Source organism: Mustelus asterias, unplaced genomic scaffold (assembly GCF_964213995.1).
Source record: "Mustelus asterias unplaced genomic scaffold, sMusAst1.hap1.1 HAP1_SCAFFOLD_42, whole genome shotgun sequence".
Classification (NCBI taxonomy): domain Eukaryota; kingdom Metazoa; phylum Chordata; class Chondrichthyes; order Carcharhiniformes; family Triakidae; genus Mustelus; species Mustelus asterias.
In genome coordinates, this window is record NW_027590119.1 from 1812113 (window position 1) to 1834651 (window position 22539).

General features: G+C 44.5%; 1 protein-coding gene across 1 annotated transcript in view; it reads right to left on the reverse strand.

The window, feature by feature from the left end:
• Positions 1 to 21521, reverse strand: part of LOC144482725 (uncharacterized) — a 65546-nt gene extending 44025 nt beyond the window's left edge. Inside the window, 4 exon segments of the mRNA XM_078201565.1 lie at positions 9052 to 9987; positions 14871 to 14877; positions 15219 to 15902; positions 21478 to 21521. Of these exon segments, the coding sequence (XP_078057691.1) occupies positions 9052 to 9987; positions 14871 to 14877; positions 15219 to 15787 (1512 nt within the window). The 5' untranslated portion in view covers positions 15788 to 15902; positions 21478 to 21521.
• Between the last annotated feature and the right edge of the window lie 1018 nt (positions 21522 to 22539).

The following is a 22539-nucleotide window of genomic DNA, read 5'->3' on the forward strand; positions in this document are numbered from 1 at the left end:
TTTCTGGTTCAGTTCGGAAGGTTCCCTTTGGTTTTGTTGATGCTTGGTTGTTGATTTTTGTCTTTCAGTTCGTTTGGACCATATGATTGGAGGGAATAAGAAAGGAAAGAATGTTCCATCCGAACTAGAATTGTCTGTTCTGAATTTCTATCCTGTATTTACACTGATAACTTCTGTAAACTCCTTTTACAGGGGATTAGGATGGGAGGATTGACAGGTGGGAAACTTAAATCAAACATCACATTGAGATCTGACAGTCATTCGATTCATCAGGACCTGAATATCAATGTGGAAGGAGAAATGTTTGTTTGTTCTGTCTGTGGGAAAAGATTTCAAACATCAGTGTGACTGGAAAAGCAGCGAGACACACACACCCGAGTGACAGCGTTCCAGTGAACTGACTGTGAAAAGAGCTTGAACCAGTTACACAGCCTGAAAAAACATCACACCATTCACAGCAGGGAGGAACCGTACATGTGCAGTGTGTGTAGTCAACTGATCATCAACCTGGAGAGACACAAGGATACTGGCACCATGGAGAAACCATGGAAATGTGAGGAACATAGAACAGTACAGCACAGAACAGGCCCTTCGGCCCACGATGTTGTGCCGAGCTTTATCTGGAACCAAGATCAAGCTGTCCCACTCCCTATCATCCTGGTGTGCTCCATGTGCCTATCCAATAACTTCTTAAATGTTTCTAAAGTGTCTGACTCCACTATCACTGCAGGCAGTCCATTCCACACCCCAACCACTCTCTGCATGAAGAACCTACCTCTGATATCCGTCCTGTATCTCCCACCACGAACCCTATAGTTATGCCCCCTTGTAATAGCTCCATCCACCCGAGGAAATAGTCTTTGAACGTTCACTCTATCTATCCCCTTCATCATTTTATACACCTCTATTAAGTCTCCCCTCAGCCTCCTCCGCTCCAGAGAGAACAGCCCTAGCTCCCTCAACCTTTCCTCATATGACCTACCCTCCAAACCAGGCAGCATCCTGGTAAATCTCCTCTGCACTCTTTCCAGCGCTTCCACATCCTTCTTATAGTGAGGTGACCAGAACTGCACACAATATTCCAAATGTGGTCTCACCGAGGTCCTGTACAGTTGCAGCATAACCCCACGGCTCTTAAACTCCAACCCCCTGTTAATAAAAGCTAACACACTATAGGCCTTCTTCACAGCTCTATCCACTTGACTGGCCATCCCAGCTGGAAATCCATCAGCGCACTCACACTGGGGAGAGGCCATTCACCTGCTCCATGTGTGGGAAGGGATTCAGAGAGTCATCCAACCTGCTGCAACACCAGCGAGTTCACACTGACCTGAGACCTTTTAAATGCCCAGACTGCGGGAAGGGCTATAAAAGTTCTGGGGACCTGATGTCCCATCAACGTGTTCACACTGACCAGAGGCCATTCAGGTGCTTTCACTGCGGGACTGGGTTCAGGAAATCATCTGAATTCACTGTACATCAGCGCACTCACACTGGGGAGAGGCCGTTCACCTGCTCCATGTGTGGGAAGGGGTTCATTAATTCATCCAACCTGCTGAGACACCAGCGCACTCACTCTGATGCAAGAACTTTCAAATGTCCTGACTGTGAGGAGAGCTTTAAAAACAGTGATAATCTGCTGAGACATCGACGCACTCACACTGGAGAGAGGCCGTTCACCTGCTCTGAGTGTGGGAAGGGATTCACTCGATCAGCCGCACTGCTGACACACCGGCGAGTTCACAGCGGAGAGCGGCCATTCGCCTGCTCGGAGTGTGGGAAGAGATTTACTTATTCATCTCATCTATTGAAACACCAGCGCACTCACACTGTGGAGAGACCATTCACCTGCTCCATGTGTGGGAAGGGATTCACTCAATCTTCTAACCTGCTGACACACCAGCAAATTCACAAGTGAGTGCAGAGGTTGGAGTTCTCTGTATTGCTGCTGTTGATCACATTGAGGACTAAATGTGTGGATTAAACCTGAGGTGTGTAAGAAATGTGTCCCAGCTGCTCTTCCATGGTTCAGAGCTCCTCGGCACGGAACAGAGGCTCCTTTACAACTGTGTTTAGAGTCAGGAAGAACAACAGTGAATGCTGGAAACATGCCGTCAAATCAGAGATTGGTGTAAAACTGGGATCTGTTCCTGAGTGAGAGTGAAACAGCAGGTTTAAGTTTCCTGTCTGGAACTGATTGTGGTAATTATGGTAATCATAGAATCCCAACAGTGCAGAAGGAGGTCATTTGGCCCATCGAGTCTGCACCGACTCTCTGTCAGAGCATCTTCCCCAGACACACCCCTCCCACGCTAGCCCCATTACCCCACGCATTTACCCCACTAATTCCCCGAACCATAACATCTTGGGACATCTATGGGGCAATTTAGCATTGGTCAATCTGCCTAACCTGTACATCTTTGGACTGTGGCAGGCAACCAGGGAGCATTTCCATGGAGATGCTGCTTCGACCCAGAGTGTAATGGTAATGCTGCTGCACTTTGATACGACTGCTCAGACATTAGACTGTGTCAGCTCTTATTGATACTGAATAAAATCTAACCACTGTCACCAATAAGGGTTATCACTGGCAATCATTTCAGAGTTTGGGGAAAGAGAATAAAGGGCTAATGGACACCCCGAATCCCAATTCTATAGAATAAAAGGATGTTCACAATACTCTGGGCCCAAATGGTTTCTCTTCAGCTCCTCTGCACCCTGTTACTGTGACTCCACACTTTGGGCACATGGACTGAACCCCAGGGGTTCCATCACCATCTGCCCCAATCGCCCCGTCTCCTGCCCCAATTGGCTGGAGGCCCATTTCCCAGTCAGTCCTCCAGCACCTTCCTGTCTCTCTATCAGTGCAACGCCCAGGGCAGCTTCCCAATTGAGGCTCAGGCCCTGTTATTCTCAGCGAAATTCAGCTCTCAACTCCGTCACCTGGCTGTCACTAACATGAGCAACAGAGAGAGAAAGGTGCCCCAGGCTGAAATGGGAACTTGAAACTTGTGGCTCCAAACAAACTCTTCAACATTTGTGCATTCAATACCTGTTTTTGTATGAGGTTGTTATTTTGACATTGAGGCACTGGAGGCGAAGAATAACTTTCCCTTTCCAACTTTGAATTAGAACCATAGAACCATAGAAAATTACAGCTCAGAAACAGGCCTTTTGGCCCTTCTTGTCTGTGCCGAACCATTTTTTGCCTAGTCCCACTGATCTGCACTTGGACCATATCCCTCCACACCCCTCTCATCCATGAACCCGTTCCAAGTTTTTCTTAAATGTTAAAAGTGACCCTGCATTTACCACTTTATCCGGCAGCTCATTCCACACTCCCACCGCTCTCTGCGTGAAGAAGCCCCCCCTAATATTCCCTTTAAACTTTTCTCCTTTCACCCTTAACCCATGCCCTCTGGTTTTTTTCTCCCCGAGCCTCAGCGGAAAAATCCTGCTTGCCTTCACTCTATCTATACCCATCAAAATCTTATACACCTCTATCAAATCTCCCCTCAATCTTCTACGCTCCAGGGAATAAAGTCCCAACTGAATCAATCTCTCTCTGTAACTCAGTTTCTCAAGTCCCGGCAACATCCTTGTGAACCTGTCTATTGTCTATTGTATCAGCCACAGCGCAGTGGATCCACACGCTTCCACAAGAAACTGCAAAGGGTGGTGAACGTACCCAGTCCATCACACAAACCAGCCTCCCATCCATTGCCTCTGTCTACACTTCCAGCTGCTTTGGAAAAACAGCCAGCATAATCACGGACCCTACACAGCCCAGACATTCTCCCTTCCACCTTCTTCCGTTGGGAAAAAGATACAAAAGTCTGAGGACACGTACCAACTGACTTCCCTGCTGCCATCAGACTTTTGAATGGACCTACCTCGTATTAAGTTGATCTTTCTCTACATTCTAGCTGTGACTGTAGCACTACATTCTGCACTCTCTCCTTTCCTTCTCTATGAACGGCATGCTTTGTATCGCGTGCAAGAAACAATATTTTTCACTGTACACTAATACATGTGATGATAATAAATCAAATCTTCACTCCGAATCTGAAGATTGTTCTTTCCAATCCCAGTCCATTGACCTGAGGCCAACATTCAAAGTGCCAGCACTGAGGGAGTGCTGCATTATTAGAGCTGCTGCCTTTAGGATGAGATGCCAACCCAAGTACCCCATCTGCCCCTTCAAGGACATAGATGTTACCATGGATATGATTTTGAAGAAGAGCAGGGGGGGGCTATCCCCAGAGTCCTGACCAATATTTATCAATCAACATCACTACAGATCATCTGCTCGTGATCATGTTGCTGCTTTTGGGATCTTGCTGTGTACACATTAGCTGCCACATTTCCTGCATTACAACAATGACCACACTTCAAAGCTGCTTCATTGGTTGGAAAGTGCATTGGGACATCCTGTGGTCCTGAACGATGCTAAATGCAAGTTTTTAATTTCAGATTTGTGTTCCCTGATCTTGATATCTGAATTTTAATTGATTTCAGCCACCCCCCAACTTGCCATTTAACAAATTCACCTTGGATCGAAGAATATTTTAACCAATTAAGGCAACAGCAGGAATCTACGGTGGGTAAATTTTAAAAATAAGTTTATTCGACAAGAAATGTTTACTTCAAACATTGGCTTTTACAGCTTGATGTGGGTGATCAGTCTGTCGAAGGTTAACCCTCTCTGGCTCCTTCTTTGACAGGAATTCTTGTGGATTTCAACCTCAGAAGTCTGGTTCCTTCTTTGACAATAATTTACCTGGAACTCGACCCTGTGAATATTCAGTACTTGGCTGGCAGGGAAGATGTTGGGAATCTCTACTTTTATCCCCAAAGTGACCATTACCTGACATCAGAGTTGGGCTGATTGTGACGTGACACTTGGTCAATTTGGTTACCAGATTAATTTAACCGGATCCCCAATTACTGACACCACCTTCTCTCATTATCTTAGACAGGAAAACAATTGCACAGTTTCATACTAACCCTTTATCTGATTCTATACAATCAGGTATTCAGACAATTTCAAATTCTGAGACAAATCAGAGCTTGAAGGTCTCTCTTACCAGTACATTTATCATCATTGCACATTCTTCACATACACAGCAATTCAGATGATATGTTTTTACAGCAAATAAAACTCAGCCTTTTACTATAAGCCGACTTGTGACACTAATAGATAAACAAAAAAATGACATTCTTTATCGATTTATTAACTGTAACTCAATTAAATCTCACTACTTCTCCAGTTATTTGTTACTGACTGCGAGCTAATTAATACAGTAATCTTTAGTTAATAAACTTGGTTCCTACAAGATAGACTGGTTCAAAAAGACAGTTTGTCGAAAGACAACAGCTTTCTTCCTTACTAATCCTGACCAGACTGAACAATTAACCTTATTCTTCAGCTGGACTTTGGAAGAATATGATATCCTGTAGCTTATCAAAATTATAAAATAATTTCTTTCTTTAAACAACTTCTGCCGGCTCTGCAGTTTCTGGAAACATTTCAGGTTATTCAGTGTTAATATTTTAAAATAAAGATCTACCCTTTATATAATTGTCTATTACACTGAGTCACTGATGATAGCTTATTCAAGGTTCATTACTGAATAACCATATGTTACATATAAAATCAATTTGTAGCTAATAAAGCCAGTGACAGAAGGTGAACAGACTGTTAGAAGCCACATGTTCGATTTTAAAATGGTTTCCTTGACCTTGTTACTTATAGCAATGAATATGGTATGAAAGTGATTGAATTTTAAAACTAAATTTGATGACTCAGGCCTGCAATTTCCTCCATTACAACAGTCACTACAATTCACAGAACTTCATTCACTGTATAATGTTTCAGGACAATGGCAAAGATAGATAGAGAAACAAGGTGGTGAAAGGTTATCAGGGGGAGGTGGGAATGTGGAGTTGAGGTTTCAATTAGATCAGCCATGATTATGTTGAATGGCAGAACAGGCTCCTGATTCACATGTTCATCTGACACCCTGTGGTTGTGAGAGGTGCTATAGAAATGCAATTTTTTTTTGTTTCCCCACAATGTTGGATAATTACACTCAGTCCCTGCATCAAAATCATTGTTAAAGGTTGAGTCTAAATTTGACACATTTTGAATGCTGGGGTGGTTTTCTCCAAAGAGAAGACGAAGAAGTGATCTGATGGAAGTCTTTAAGATTATGAAGGGGTTCAATAATCCAACGGGGATTTAATGAGAAACCTCTTTACCCAGCGAGTGGTGAGACTGTGGAACTCACTATCACAGCGAGTGGTGAGACTGTGGAACTCACTATCACAGCGAGTAGTGAGACTGTGGAACTCACTATCACAGCGAGTGGTGAGACTGTGGAACTCACTATCACAGCGAGTGGTGAGACTGTGGAACTCACTATCACAGCGAGTGGTGAGACTGTGGAACTCACTATCACAGCGAGTGGTGAAACTGTAGAACTCATGACCACAGCGAGTGGTGAGAATGTGGAACTCACCATCACAGCGAGTGGTGAGAATGTGGAACTCACCATCACAGCGAGTGGTGAGAATGTGGAACTCACCATCACAGCGAGTGGTGAGAATGTGGAACTCACTGTCACAGCGAGTGATGAGAATGTGGAACTCACCATCACAGCGAGTGGTGAGACTGTGGAACTCACTATCACAGCGAGTGGTGAGAATGTGGAACTCACTATCACAGCGAGTGGTGAGAATGTGGAACTCACTATCACAGCGAGTGGTGAGACTGTAGAACTCATGACCACAGCGAGTGGTGAGAATGTGGAACTCACCATCACAGCGAGTGGTGAGAATGTGGAACTCACTATCACAGCGAGTGGTGAGACTGTAGAACTCATGACCACAGCGAGTGGTGAGACTGTGGAACTCACTATCACAGTGAGTGGTGAGACTGTGGAACTCACTATCACAGCGAGTGGTGAGACTGTGGAACTCACTATCACAGCGAGTGGTGAGACTGTGGAACTCACTATCACAGCGAGTAGTGAGACTGTGGAACTCACTATCACAGTGAGTGGTGAGACTGTGGAACTCACTATCACAGCGAGTGGTGAGACTGTGGAACTCACTATCACAGCGAGTGGTGAGACTGTGGAACTCACTATCACAGCGAGTGGTGAGACTGTAGAACTCATGACCACAGCGAGTGGTGAGAATGTGGAACTCACCATCACAGCGAGTGGTGGGAATGTGGAACTCACCATCACAGCGAGTGGTGAGAATGTGGAACTCACCATCACAGCGAGTGGTGAGAATGTGGAACTCACTATCACAGCGAGTGGTGAGACTGTAGAACTCATGACCACAGCGAGTGGTGAGAATGTGGAACTCACCATCACAGCGAGTGGTGAGAATGTGGAACTCACTATCACAGCGAGTGGTGAGACTGTAGAACTCATGACCACAGCGAGTGGTGAGAATGTGGAACTCACTGTCACAGCGAGTGATGAGAATGTGGAACTCACCATCACAGCGAGTGGTGAGACTGTGGAACTCACTATCACAGCGAGTGGTGAGAATGTGGAACTCACTATCACAGTGAGTGGTGAGACTGTGGAACTCACTATCACAGCGAGTGGTGAGACTGTGGAACTCATGACCACAGCGAGTGGTGAGAATGTGGAACTCACCATCACAGCGAGTGGTGAGAATGTGGAACTCACTATCACAGCGAGTGATGAGACTGTAGAACTCATGACCACAGCGAGTGGTGAGACTGTGGAACTCACTATCACAGTGAGTGGTGAGACTGTGGAACTCACTATCACAGCGAGTGGTGAGACTGTGGAACTCACTATCACAGCGAGTAGTGAGACTGTGGAACTCACTATCACAGCGAGTAGTGAGACTGTGGAACTCACTATCACAGCGAGTGGTGAGACTGTGGAACTCACTATCACAGCGAGTGGTGAGAATGTGGAACTCACTATCACAGCGAGTGGTGAGACTGTGGAACTCATGACCACAGCGAGTGGTGAGACTGTAGAACTCATGACCACAGCGAGTGGTGAGAATGTGGAACTCACTATCACAGCGAGTGGTGAGACTGTGGAACTCACTATCACAGCGAGTGGTGAGACTGTGGAACTCATGACCACAGCGAGTGGTGAGACTGTAGAACTCATGACCACAGCGAGTGGTGAGAATGTGGAACTCACCATCACAGCGAGTGGTGAGAATGTGGAACTCACCATCACAGCGAGTGGTGAGAATGTGGAACTCACCATCACAGCGAGTGGTGAGACTGTGGAACTCACCATCACAGCGAGTGGTGAGAATGTGGAACTCACCATCACAGCGAGTGGTGAGACTGTGGAACTCACCATCACAGCGAGTGGTGAGAATGTGGAACTCACCATCACAGCGAGTGGTGAGAATGTGGAACTCACCATCACAGCGAGTGGTGAGACTGTGGAACTCACTATCACAGCGAGTGGTGAGAATGTGGAACTCACTGTCACAGCGAGTGGTTGAGGTGAACAGCGTGAATACATTGAAGGGGAAGCGAGATACATACATGAGGGAGAAAGGAATAGAAGGATACGCTGATGGGGGGAGATGAAGAGGGGTGGGTGGAAACTTATGTGGAGTATAAATAGTGACACAGACTGATTGAGCCGACTGGCCTGGCCCTGTGCTGTCGACTCAATGGAACAGAGACAAATGTATTTTAGATCTACCTGGAGTGCTATTAAAAGCACTATTTACTATCCAAGATAAAATAAATGTCCTTCATCAGCTTTTGTGGGTCATTTCAGTAGAAATGTGCTCTCCCAGGCTCAAAGTGCATCAACCCACTGGAATCAACATCGAGAGACCAGCCAGTCCAACAGAAAGAAACTTCACCAAAATGATTCAGTCCTGGACATGATGAACAGCAGCAATAACAGCAGAATCCAACCCCTGTCATCATTTGTGAACTTGCTGATGTCTCAGCAGCTGTGATGACTGAGTGAATACCTTCCCGCACACAGAGCAGGTAAACTGTTTCTTCCCAGTGTGAACCCGTTGGTGTGCCCACAGGTTGGATGAATTACTGAATCCCTTCCCACACTGAGAGCAGGTGAATGGTCTCTCTCCAGTGTGAACTCGCTGGTGTGTCTGCAGGTGGGATGACTGAGTAAATGCTTTCCCACAATCAGAGCAAGTGAATGGTCTCTCCCCAGTGTGCACTCGTCGGTGTTTCTGCAGATTGGATGCATCTGGGAATCCCTTCCCACAATCGGGGCAGGTGAACGGTCTCTCCCCAGTGTGAACTCGCTGGTGTATCAACAGATGCGATGAATCAGTGAATCCCCTCCCACATTCGGGGCAGGTGAATGGCCTCTCCCCAGTGTGAATTCGCTGGTGCATCAACAGATGGGATGAGCGACTAAATCCCTTCCCACAGGTAGAGCAGGTGAATGGTTTCTCTCCAGTGTGAACTCGTTGGTGCATCAGCAGACTGAATGAATCACTGAATCTCATCCCACACATTGAGCAGGGGAATGGTCTCTCTCTGGTATGAACCCTCTGGTGCATCAGCAGGTTGGATGAATCAGTAAATCCCTTCCCACACTCGGAGCAGGCGAACGGCCTCTCCCCAGTGTGAACTCGCTGGTGCCTCAACAGGTTGGATGAATCACTGAATGCCTTCCCACACTCAGAGCAGCTGAATGGTCTCTCCCCGGTGTGAATGCGCTCGTGTGACTGGAGGTGGGATAACTGAGTGAATTCCTTCCCGCACTCCGAGCAGGTGAACCGCCTCTCCCTGGTGTGAACTCGCTGGTGCATCAACAGGTTGGATGAATCACTGAATCCCTTTCCACAATCGGAGCAGGTGAATGGCCTCTCCCCAGTGTGAACTCGCTTGTGTGTCTGCAGGTGGGATGAACTTGTGAATCCTTTCCCACACTCAGGGCAGGTGAATCGCCTCTCCCCTGTGTGAACTCGTTTGTGTGTCTGCAGGGAGGATGAATGAGCGAATCCCTTCCCACACTCCAAGCAAGTGAACGGCCTCTCCCCAGTGTGACTGCGTCGATGAGTTTCCAGCTGATATGGGAAATTGAATCCTTTACCACAGTCTCCACATTTCCATGGTTTCTCCATGGTGTAGGTGTCCATGTGTCTCTCCCAGTTTGACAGTCAGTTGAAGCCTTGTCCATACATAAAAAACCTGAATAGTGACTAGTGATGTCTTTTCAAGCTGTGTAACTGGTTGAAGCTTTATTCCACAGTCAGTGCACAGGAACACCCACTCATGTCTGTGTCTCCACGTTTTCCAATCACACTTATGGTTGAAATCTCTTGAAGCAGACAGAACAGAGAAATATTTCTCTTTATAGATTCCAAAGGCTGATGTTGTTCAGGTCCCGATTTATCAAGTTAATCTGGCAGATCACCACGAGTATTTGTTTTGAGAAGTCCAATTCTGATATTCTGTAAAATGAGTTCCAAAATTCATCACTGTCAGTGCAACTTAGAAATTCAGAAAAGACAATTCTAGTTTTTATAGAAAATTCTTTACTTTCTCCCGCCATTCTTACCCTGCATCTAATACACATCATAGAACAACACTCGACATATCCCTGTCCTGTATTAATTTACTGTCTCCTTAATATCAGCTATCTCCTGGGGATCCACCCCTTTAATTGTGACCATTACGAATATAGACCATCCTTTTAGCCAGACAAATAAATGTATTAAGCTGAGGGAGCTAAAGAATGTTAATGTCTTTAAAAGAGAAAGACTTGGGGCAACCTTTCCAGAGTCTGCAGCCTCCCTGGATTCACTTCCTTTCCCTTCAGTTGCTGCAAGTCCCCAATTTCCCCCAGAATGAGAAAAGAAATGGAAAGGGGGAGAAAAGAAAGTGTTTTACTCACAGAGGTTGGAGAGACAGAAGAACGTTTCTGTCTGCATGAAGCTCAATCTGCATTGTCACAAAGACAGCATTCTGATTGGCTGGAGGACCAGAGGGCTTCCGGTCCTCCAACTATTCTCATTGGTGAATGTCTCACGCGACATAATGGTGGGTGGGACCTCCTCCGTACATGCGCACCTTCCCTCTCCCCTGGACATGCGCATTCGGGGTCGCCTGCTTGCGTGGCGAATAGAGCGGTTTCCCCAGCGCCGTGGATTGTGGGTATGCGGCTGCCATTATTCAGCCGTCTCCAAACTCCTGGGACTGGGGTGAAAATTCGTGGGTTTGGGTTTGGTACCTGTGGGTTATAACTGGATTTGATTGTGACGCCCCTTTCGCAAAAGAGCTTGTTAAATACAGCTGTAAAGATTTGGACAGTGGCACAGTGGTTAGCACTGCTGCCTCACAGCGCCAGGGACCCAGGTTCAATTCCAGCCTTGGGTGACTGTCTGTGGGGAGTTTGTACATTCTCTCTGTATCTGTGTGAGTGGCTGGGCTTCCCCGTCTTGCCAGCGGTTGACATGAGCTGGCCATGTCAATGATGAACCTCATGCAGGAGGACACCAAGGCAGCCTCATGCAGGAGGACACCAAGGGCAGCCTCAAGGCTGGTTTGGCCCTTCTGGTTCCCCTCTCCCCCTGCTCCAATGGCACAGACATTTGGAAATATGTAACCAATGTCCAACTCCTCAGTGCCAAAAGATATTGCTGATTTTTAAAATTACTGCCTCTGAAAACTGGCATGGTTTGCAGAGATTAACAATTTAATGCACTTAACTGGACAGACTGGAAAATGCCCACATCTTTTCTCTGTCGAGTTAATCCACTCGAATGATCATCTGATGAGTCAGCTGACACTGTCCCATGCAGGGAGCCTTTTAAAGTGCTGGCCGTGACCTTGTTCTGGGTCACTGCCTGCAGTCTACAACACTAGACATCCCACTCTCCAACACTCATTGAGCAAAATGAAGGTCTACAACCCGCCCTTGCTGCTAATTGGTGACAATGAATGTATTATCAGACACGCAGTGATGGCGACCCAGAAGTCGGAATGCTGCTGAATTCCGGATGTGGAATGTGCTGTCATAGAAGCGAGAAGCAGGAGTAGGCCATTTGGCCCTTCAAACCTGCTCCACCATTCATTATAATCATGGCTAATCATCGAATTCAATGGGCTGATCATCGAATTCAATATCCTGATCCCACATGACTGCATTGTTCAGCTGTTGGAAGTTACCTCAAAACTGATTGCAAACGTTTATGTCTCTGATGTAAATCACCATTTAAAGTCAATAAGGCTGAGTGTAATTATTGAGCTCTGATGGAGGGTCATCTAGACTCAAAATGTTGGCTCTATTCTCTCTCCACAGATGCTGTCAGACCTGCTGAGATCCCAGCATTTTCTGTTTTTGTTTCAGATTCCAGCAGCCACAGTAATTTGCTTTTATCTTAAGAGATTATTCCTCAAATTGAAATTGACAAAATAAATTGATATGAATGGCTGATTTGAACATCCAAAGGGAAAGTTTAAGGGAATAATCACATTGTCAGAACAAAAAGAAACTAACAACTAACAGCCAGGTGGTTCCTCAGTGTCAAAAACGATTTCTTTTTCACAATAATATTTCTACTTGAATTTGGGTTAATTTCGGAAAAAAAGTCAGAGAAAATTTGTGTTATCTTTAGGAAATAAAAGACCATCTAAAACAAAGATCTTGATAATGCCTGAAATCAAATATGATTATAATATATGAAATATGATATGGGGAAGTTTAGGAGTGAGAGGAGGAGAAATTTCTTCATGCAGAGAGTGGTGAACTTGTGGAATTCGCCAGCACAGAAGGCTGTGGAGGCCAAAACATTAAAAATATATCTGTTTACCTTCTGAGATATATTCAGACTCTAAAAGCCTCAAGGAGTTTGGGGGGATCAGTGGAGAATGGTGTTGAGATAAGGGATCAGTCATGATCATATTGAATTGCAGAACAGGATCGAAGGGCCAAATGACCTACTCCTGCTTCTATTTTCTATGTTTCTGGAAGTCAACAAAACAAGAATCTCATCAGGACTGTTGTTAAAAATGGAAACGAGGAATTACACATCTTCAGCCTGATCAACCAACATAAATTATAAAAGTCTGTTTTCTTAAGTATATTTTTCCATTCTATATTGACAAGTATTTTTCTTTTAAATAAGCTTCCTTCAATTGATTATCTAAGATTCCTGTCATAGAATCCCTACAGTGCTGAAGGAGGCCATTCGGCCCAGGGAACCTGCACCAACAACAATCCCACCCAGGCCTAACCCCATAACCCATTTACCCTGCTAATCCCTCTGACACTAAAGGTCAATTTAGAATAGCCAATCAACCTAACCCACACATCTTTGGAGTGTGAGGAAATCAGAGCATCTGGAGGAAACCCACGCAGACATGGGGAGAATGTCTTATCCAGTGGTTAAAAGTCTTGTTTAAAGTAAAATAACTGAGGGAGTTGTTTACAGGCATCGGTGAATTGGGCTGATTGCAGACAGAATGAGCAGGACAGTGAGAGAGAGCTGTGTCTGCACTGGCGCAGAGACAGAAATCCGATTGGAGGGTTGAAACATGGAGTTACAGGATTTGGGAGGTGACAAGGACGTTACAGGGGAAAAGACGATTAGAGATTGGGGCGGGAGTTTACAAGGATATTGGGAGTTAAGGGTTGGTTTCATTGGGGGAGGGTGCTGGTGATGATGGCAGAACTGAAGGACATAGGAATACCTGAAGGGAGAGAACCATGAACGATATCAGTGAAAATAGGGAAGTTGGGTGAGGAGCAGTTTAGTGGGAATAAGGTCGAGGGAGGAGGTGGGATTGCTGGAAAGATATACTCTGAGAGGATACAAGGAGAGATAGGAGAGAATTGAAACAAAGGATCAAATTCAGGGCTACAGCAAAGGGGGGTCATTAGAAAGAGTTTGGCTCGGTGGGCTAGGGGAAGGGAGGGAAGCAGTAGAGGCAGCTGATTACATTGTCTAAATCTTAATGACAAAGAAGCTCCATGAGCTCCTCACACTGGAGGTGAAGATGGAGGAGACAGAGGAAAGAGACCTTCAAAGGATCCAAATTGTGTTTGAGATATTAAAAAAGCTCAACACTCTTCATGTCGAACACAAACTGAATTTATTTTACATAACAATGTATAACTTAACATTTATAACTATGCTTTGTTTATTAACAGCAATACTGTGATAACTTTCCACACAAATATGAACATACAAATTAGGAGCAGGAGAAGGCCACTCGGCCCCTCTAGCCTGCTCCACCACTCAATAAGACCCTGGTTGATCTGATTGTAACCTCAAATCCACATTCCTTTTACCCCCTGTTAATCAAGAATCTATCCAGCTCTGCCTTCAAAATATTCAAAGACACTGCTTCCAATGCTTTTTGAGGAAGACCCAGAGACTCGCTGCCCTCTAAGAGAAAACATTTATTTCTCATCTTTGTGTCAACTGAGCAACATTTTATTTTTCAATAATGTATTCAATAATAAGTATTAGATTCGCTCACATGAGAAATCATCCTCTTTAAATCGATCCTGTCAAAATACCTCAGGAACTGAAAAAGATTTCAATCAAATTGCCTCTTACTCTTTTAAGCTCCAGCAGATACAAGCTCAGGCTACTCAGTCTTTCCTCATAAGACAACCTCCCATTTCTGGTATAGTCTAGTAGACCTTCTCTGAACTGCTTCTAACACATTTACATTCTTCTTTAAATAAGGAGACAAATACTTTAATCATATTCCAAATCGCCAGTGTTCTGTAAAGCAGAAGCATAAGCTCTGTTTTGTATTCAATTCCCCTCACAATGAACAATAACATTATGTTAACTTTCCCAATTACTTGCTGTACCCTTCTACTAGCCTTTTGTGACTCATGAACCAGGACACTCAGAATCCTCTGACGGGGAACTGAATTTCTCCTCACAGTCTCCACATTTACACGGTTTCTCCCTAATGTGACTGTGGATGTGAATGGTGCTGTTTCCTTCCATGTTCAAAATTCTCTGCTGTTAAGGTTACGATAAATTGTGCAGCTCCATCCAATCCTGATCTGATATTCTGTGTGAGTATCCTGACCCCAAATCCTCCTTCTAAGCCAATTATATTAACACCTATAACAGAGCTGGAGTTATTTTTCAATTCAGCAGAAACAGACCCAAATGAACATGGTTCAGTCTGAATATGATTAACTGCAAAATCCAATCACAATAGTTACTTGTGAATTTGCTGGTGTTTTCGCAGCCTGGATGAAGTAATGTATCCCTTCCCACACTGGGAGCAAGTGAATGGCCTCTCCCCAGTGTGAGTTCGCTGGTGATTTAGCAGTGTGCATGAGGTAATAAATCCCTTTCCACACACAGAGCAGGTGAATGGCCTCTCCCCAGTATGAATTCGCTGGTGTTTCAGCAGCATGGCTGAGGTAGTGAATCCCTTCCCACACTGGGAGCAGGTGAATGGCCTCTCCCCAGTGTGAACTCGTTGATGATTTAGCAGCGTGGATGACTGAGTGAATCCCTTCCCACACTGAGAGCAGATGAATGGCCTTTCCTCAGTATGAATTCGCTCGTGTATCGCTAGGTTGGATGACTGATTGAATTCCTTCCTACACACAGAACATGTGAACGGTCTCTCCCCTGTGTGAATTCGCTGGTGTTTCAGCAGATGGGATGAGGTAGTGAATCCCTTCCCACATTGAGAGCAGGTGAACGGTCTCTCCCCTGTGTGAATGCGTCGATGAGTTTCCAGGTGGGATGGGTAATCAAATCCCTTCCCACAATCCTCACATTTCCAAGCCATCTCCCTGTTGCGATTGCAATTATGTTCCGAAAGGCCAGATGATTGGGTGAAGTCTTGTCCACACACACAGAACACGTGTACAGTTTCTCTCCACTGTGAATGGTGCTTTTTCCTTCTATATTCAAAATACAATGATATTCAGGTTACAATAAATTGGTCGACTCAATCAGGTCTGAGATCACATTTGATTTCTGTTTACCAACTGCAAATCCCCCTCTCCTAAAATGCTGTGAAATTGATTTAGAACAGAAAAAAACTCATTTTCTTCTCATGCAACTGGCAAACATTATTTTATCTATGGAAAGAGACATAAAGTTAAAAGGCAAAAGCGATCGAAGGATATGGGGGTTTGGGCTATTATCATAATGAATAGAAGAGCAGGCTTGAAGGGCCAAATGGCCTACTCCTGATCCTATTTTCTATGTTTCGATGGAACTCAATGTCTATGAGGATGGTGGAACAGGAGACAAATGGTTTCAAAATGAGATTGGATCGGCACACAAAGGAAATGAACATGCTGCATTAATGGAGATATAGAGGGGAATGGGGCTGAGTGATCGCTCTGCAGAAAGTTGACATGGACTCAAGTTCCTTCTGAAGTGTGGAGTCTATGACTGGAAATGTATAACATCGCTGCAGTACCAGATTACAAGAATGGAAATAATAAATACATTATTTTACTGAAATATAAATATTAGACCTAATACGTACTATAAAACAACACTGGATATATCTCTTCTTGTGGCGTCCCAAGCCAACTGATAACTCTAAAATAAACACATTTCCAGACAATTCCAAGGATAAAATGAGTGAGGTTTCACTTTTTAAAATGTTTCATTGTAAAAGTCAAAATAAAAGCAACATAAATGAATCAGGCATTGACAGACAAATAGCATTTGAATAGATGGGATACTTTTTACTTCAATAAAACCAGTCTCCACAAAATCACCAGCAATTCCTCCCTTAGAATTCATGGCACTAATTTAATTTACTACAACTCTCTGTATTTCCCAGAGAGAAAAAACACAGGAGAATGGCACTCAGTCAAAATGCTCATTTGAAGAGTCGGGTACAGATATAATGTTCTAAATGGCCCGTATATATTTATACATTTGCATATTTAATGGATAATAAATGTGTGTAATATACAGCTCTCTGTTATGTGATTGGCGAGATAGGGATCAGTGAGGAAGAACTTTGTTTAGGCCCTGGAACTTGCTGCTGATGAGAGTGGTGCAACAAGAGATGATCAGTGATTTCAAAATGAAATTTGATGAACACTTGAAGGAAATAAACTTTCAGGGAAATGGGGATATCGAGGGGGTATGGAATTGACTGACTTTTTGTACAGAGGGTTGGTATTGACTTGAGTTGCCAAATAGATTCATTTTGTGCCACAGTGACTCTGTGGCTGGAAATATAAAACAGCAACGCTGCTATATATTTCAAGACAAGAAATAATTATAATGAACTTCAGAGAATCATAAATGATTTTGTGTGTGCCATATGACCATACTATCTCTGTCCTCAGTTGATTTACTGTTCCTTTAAACGTCATCCATCTCTTGGGAAAACGTTATAATTGTGAACATTAGATAGGAGGCCATCCTATTAACCAGACAAATAAATGTGTCAAACTGAGAGCTAAAGGATGTCTTTGAGAGAAAAAGGAAAACTTCCCCCTCTGGCCAACATCTGTGAGGAAAACACTTTCTTTCTCCCCCTGGGAAATACAGAGAGTTGTGGGACTCTGTAACTGGAATTAGAGCCAAATATACTGAGGGGGAAATGTTTGTGATTTTGTGGAATCTGTTTTTATTGTTTGAGCTATTTAATGACAAAGTTATCATGCGCATTCAAATACAATTTGAATGTCATTGCATGATTCAGCAATGTTCAAAGAATCCCTAAAGTACAGGAGGTCATTTGGCCCATCGAGCCTGCACTGACATCAATCCCACCCAGGCCCTAATCCTTCAACTCCACGTACTACCCTGCTAATCCTCCTGATACTAAGGGCAATTTAGCATGGCCAATCCACCTAACCCTCAGATCTTTGGAGTGTGGGAGGAAACCAGAACACCCTGAGGAAACCCACACAGACACAGGGAGAATGTGCAAACTCTACACAAGGCCAAATTTGTACCCGGGTCCCTGGTGCTGTGAGGCAGCAGTGCTAAACACTGTGCCACTATGTTGCCCGTTTGATAATTTTAATTAGATTGTTACAGAAAAAGTTTTTAAAATGTGAAATGTTGTCCTTCGGTTTATTCCATTGAGTTTCTCTGGGAATTTATTTGCTTTAAGGTAATTGGTCTCCACAAAGATCATACCAACAGGGATACATCTAGTGTTATCCTTTGGTACATTAGTATAATATTTCTGTCATTTGTTCTTATTTCTGGTCTGGTACTTTGGAACTATAGCTATATTCTATATTTCCAGCATTAGATCCATGATGGCAGATGAGTCAATTAGTCAACTGGAATCCATGCTAACTCATTATAGGACAATCCAGTTAATCCCATTCCCACTATGTATCTCCGTAGCCCTGCAAATTTATTTCCTTCAAGTTCCATCCAATCTTGTTTTGAAATAATTAATTATCTCTGCTTCCACCACCCTCATTGGCAGCCAGTGCCAGGTCGAGATCGCTCACTGCCTGAGGAGTGGTCTTCCTCATAACCCTGTATCTGGAAATTACACTGACATTTAGTCCAATAAATATATATACATGTGAGCAGCTGGCATGAAGACGGTGTGTGTGTCCTGGACAGGAAGCAGTGAGCAGGGATCTGTTGATCAACATGAATTAGCACCTTCAGGAGAATTGGGAGGATATATATTAGAAATAGCAGAATGAGAAAGGAGAGAGTGTGTGGGATGGAGATTTACAACTTTGGGAGAAGGAGCGAGGAAAGAATATTCCATAGAAACTAGAATTGTCTGTTTTGAACTTCTATCCTGCACTGATAGTGATGCTTTTTGTCAAGCCTTTTAAAGTATATCAGAAAAGGGAGGATTTACAGAGTGAAATCCCAACAAACATCACATCCAAGATCTGATAGTCACTCAATTATTGGTGCCTCAATTTCGTCTGCATTTGAAACTTCTTCAAATAGTTTAAACATCAGTGTGACTGGAGAGAACACACGCGCGCACGCACACACACTTTCTATGTCATCCTTGATGAAGACCGACACACATTTGTTTAATAATAAATAAGAACAGGAAATGCTGGAGAAATTCAGCAGGTCTGGCAGCATGTGTGGAGAGAGGAGTACGGTTAATATTTTGAGGCCATACGAACTTCTACAGAACTGTTTCTTTTCTCAGCCATTTCCTCATTCGCCATTATCAATTCTGTGGTAACAAACACACATTTTTTCTTTCTTTTTCATGCATCATGTTTTTACAGTCAGTTTTTATGCTTTTTACCAGTTCTTTCTCATTGTTTTCTTTTTCTTTATCAGTTCCTTTGTGCCAAATTCTAAAAAGATCCAAATCCTCTGGCTTAATACTTTTCTGATCACTTTGTGAGCCTCTTCCTTTGATTAATGCAAATATTTACTTCTCTCGATAACCACAGTTGCAATCACTATTCCTGCAGGACTTTTGTCTTTAAAGGAATGCACACTTGTTATAAATCATGTATTAATTCCTGAAATGTTAGGTATTGCCTATCTTCTATCATATCTTTTAATGTAGCTTCCCATCTACCTAAGCTAACTTTCCCCTCAAATCTTTGAACTTTCCTTCTATGAGGAACACTCAGCTGAATTAAACAAAAGAACCTATTAAACACCACAGCCCATCTCCATGGCAACATGGCATGCTTTGGGGTGTTCCAAATAGAAATGCAAAGTAAATATCTTTGACCTCCCAAACATCCTTTCATTCTATGATTCAGATGAAATATCAAACTAGAATTTTGCAACAAGGCTCTAAGAGTATCAAACCATTGGAAGCAAAGTTCCGAGACCAGCCAGTCCACCAGAAAGAAACATTCTGACACTCCCACTTTGCCACCTGTCAGAATGAACATGGCTGAGTCCCAGAAGTGATTAATAGCAGGAACAATGGCAGAATCCATTCTCTGTAATCACTTGTGAACTCGCTGGTGTGTCTGCAGATGGGATAACTGAATGAATCCCTTTCCACACAAGGAGCAGATGAATGGCCTCTCCCCAGTGTGAACCCGTTGATGTGTCAGCAAGTTAGATGATTGAGTGAATCCCTTCCCACACTCAGTGCAGGTGAACGGCCTCTCCCCAGTGTGAACTCGCTGGTGCATCTGCAGGGTGAACGATTCAATGAATCCCTTCCCACATTCAGAGCAGGTGAATGGCCTCTCTCCACTGTGAACTCGCTGGTCTGCCAGCAGATGGGACAACGGAATGAATCTCCTGCCACACTCAGAGCAGTTGAATGGTCTCTCCCCAGCGTTAACACGCTGATGTGTCTGCAGGCTGCATAAGCGACTGAATCCCTTCCCACACTCAAAGCAGGCGAATGGCCTCTCTCCAGTGTGAAGTCGCTGGTGTGTCAACAGATTCCATGAGTGAGTGAATCCCTTCCCACACACAAAGCAGGTGAACAGCTTCTCTCCACTGTGAACTCGCTGGTGCATCCGCAGGTTGTTTAAATGCAAAGCAGCCAGCATAATCAAGGACCCCACACACCCTGGACCTAAGGTCATGCACCAACTGACTCAAAAACAGCTTCTTCCCTACTGCCATCTGACTCTTGAATGGACTTACCTTGCATTAAGGTCATTCTCCGCACCCTAGCTATGACTGTAACATTACATTCTGCACTCCTTTCCTACGTATGGTATGCTTTGCCTGTATAGTGCGCAAGAAACAATACTTTTCACTTTATAGTAACACACGTGACAAGAATAAATAAAAAATCAACAGTCTCCAGACTCTCCACTCTTCATCCACAGTTTCAGCCACTCTCCCCTTGTGTTCACCTGCATTTTTCCAGACTCTGCGTTTCATCATGTTTTCCAGATATCTCCCCCACCCCAGATTGTTCACCTGCAGTTTCCAGGCTCCCCAGGCATGTGCTCACTTACAGTTTCCTGCCACCCCACCCCACCCACATTCACCCAGTGTTTAGGCCCCCTTCTGAACCTGTGTTCACCCACAGTTTCCAGCTCCCCACGCCGGCTTACCCACAGTTAGCAGGCCCCACACAATGCTCAATTTGTCAGCAACAGCACCACACTATGCATGCTCAGAGCACAGGCCGATTCCATACCTGTGCACTGGGTACCTAGAATCATGCATAGGGACTTTATGGGGTGCTCTGGGTAACTAATGCAGCATTGACAGAGTGAATTTCAGATAGATCATTAATGTTTTAGCATTCCAATTGAGATCAGGAAGAGAGCAGACAGAGACTCAATATGAAAAATCATCACGATCTGTTCAGGATAGAATTCAGATGAGAGACATTTCTCTTGGTTTGAGTTTTGCAGATAGAAATTCATTCCTTTCCTCTGCTGGCAGGGAGCACTGCGCATGCGCACTGTTGCAATCTCATGCGATCAAGAGGCAGCCTTGACCCCAGGTCTGTCATCAAAAAACTCGCAGCTTCTCTTCCTGAAAACACGGAACCGATAGCTTCTTATTCGGATCGTGAATCCTCCAGAAGGTGTTAATGGAACCTCCCAGTCCACTCACCGGCTCTGTTCCTCTCCTGTCCGGGCCTCATGTCTCCCTGCGGATTCCACACCACTGTCTGCATCCGCACTGCGCATGCTCCAGTCACAGCCCCGCACAGAGCCTGCGCAGCGGGCTCCGGCAGAGGTTAGGGCCCCGCCCCTCATTCACTCCTATTGGTTGGAAGACCAGCCGCTCCAGCTCGGTCCTCCAGCCCCGCCCCTCATTCACTCCGATTGGTTGGAGGACCAGCCGCTCCAGCTCGGTCCTCCAGCCCCGCCTCTCATTCACTCCGATTGGTTGGAGGACCAGCCGCTCCTGCTCGGTCCTCCAGCCCCGCCCCCTCACATTGTTCCGGAATCTCACTCTGCCGCTTCCGCCTTCACCCCCAGCAGCAACTTCAACCAAAGACCCAACTGGGAAAAGGTGAATATTTCCGCATGTTTAAAATCAGTCATAAAATCATTAAATATGATTTGTTGTTGTGAGCTGCATTATTTGTGAGAATGAGAGTGACGGAGTGGGATTGATCCACAGCCTGAGTCACCAGTTTAAGTAAGAAGTTTAACAACACCAGGTTAAAGTCCAACAGGTTTATTTGGTAGCAAAAGCCACACAAGCTTTCGAGGCTCTGAGCCCCTTCTTCAGGTGAGTGGGAATTCTGTTCACAAACAGAACTTATAAGACACAGACTCAATTTACATGAATAATGGTTGGAATAATGGTTCCCACTCACCTGAAGAAGGGGCTCAGAGCCTCGAAAGCTTGTGTGGCTTTTGCTACCAAATAAACCTGTTGGACTTTAACCTGGTGTTGTTAAACTTCTTACTGTGTTTACCCCAGTCCAACGCCGGCATCTCCACATCATGACCACCAGTTTAAGGACAGGAGGAGAGAGAATCTGGAGAGGACAAAAGAATCAGGAGAGTGCAGTGAGCATGGATCTGTCAATCAGCCTCAATCAGCACCTTCAGGAGAATTGGGAGGGTGAATATTAGATACAGCAGAGTGAGAATGGAGGGAGAGTGTGTGGGATGGAGATTCACAGCTTTTGGGGAATGAGAGAGAAAGAATGTTCCATAG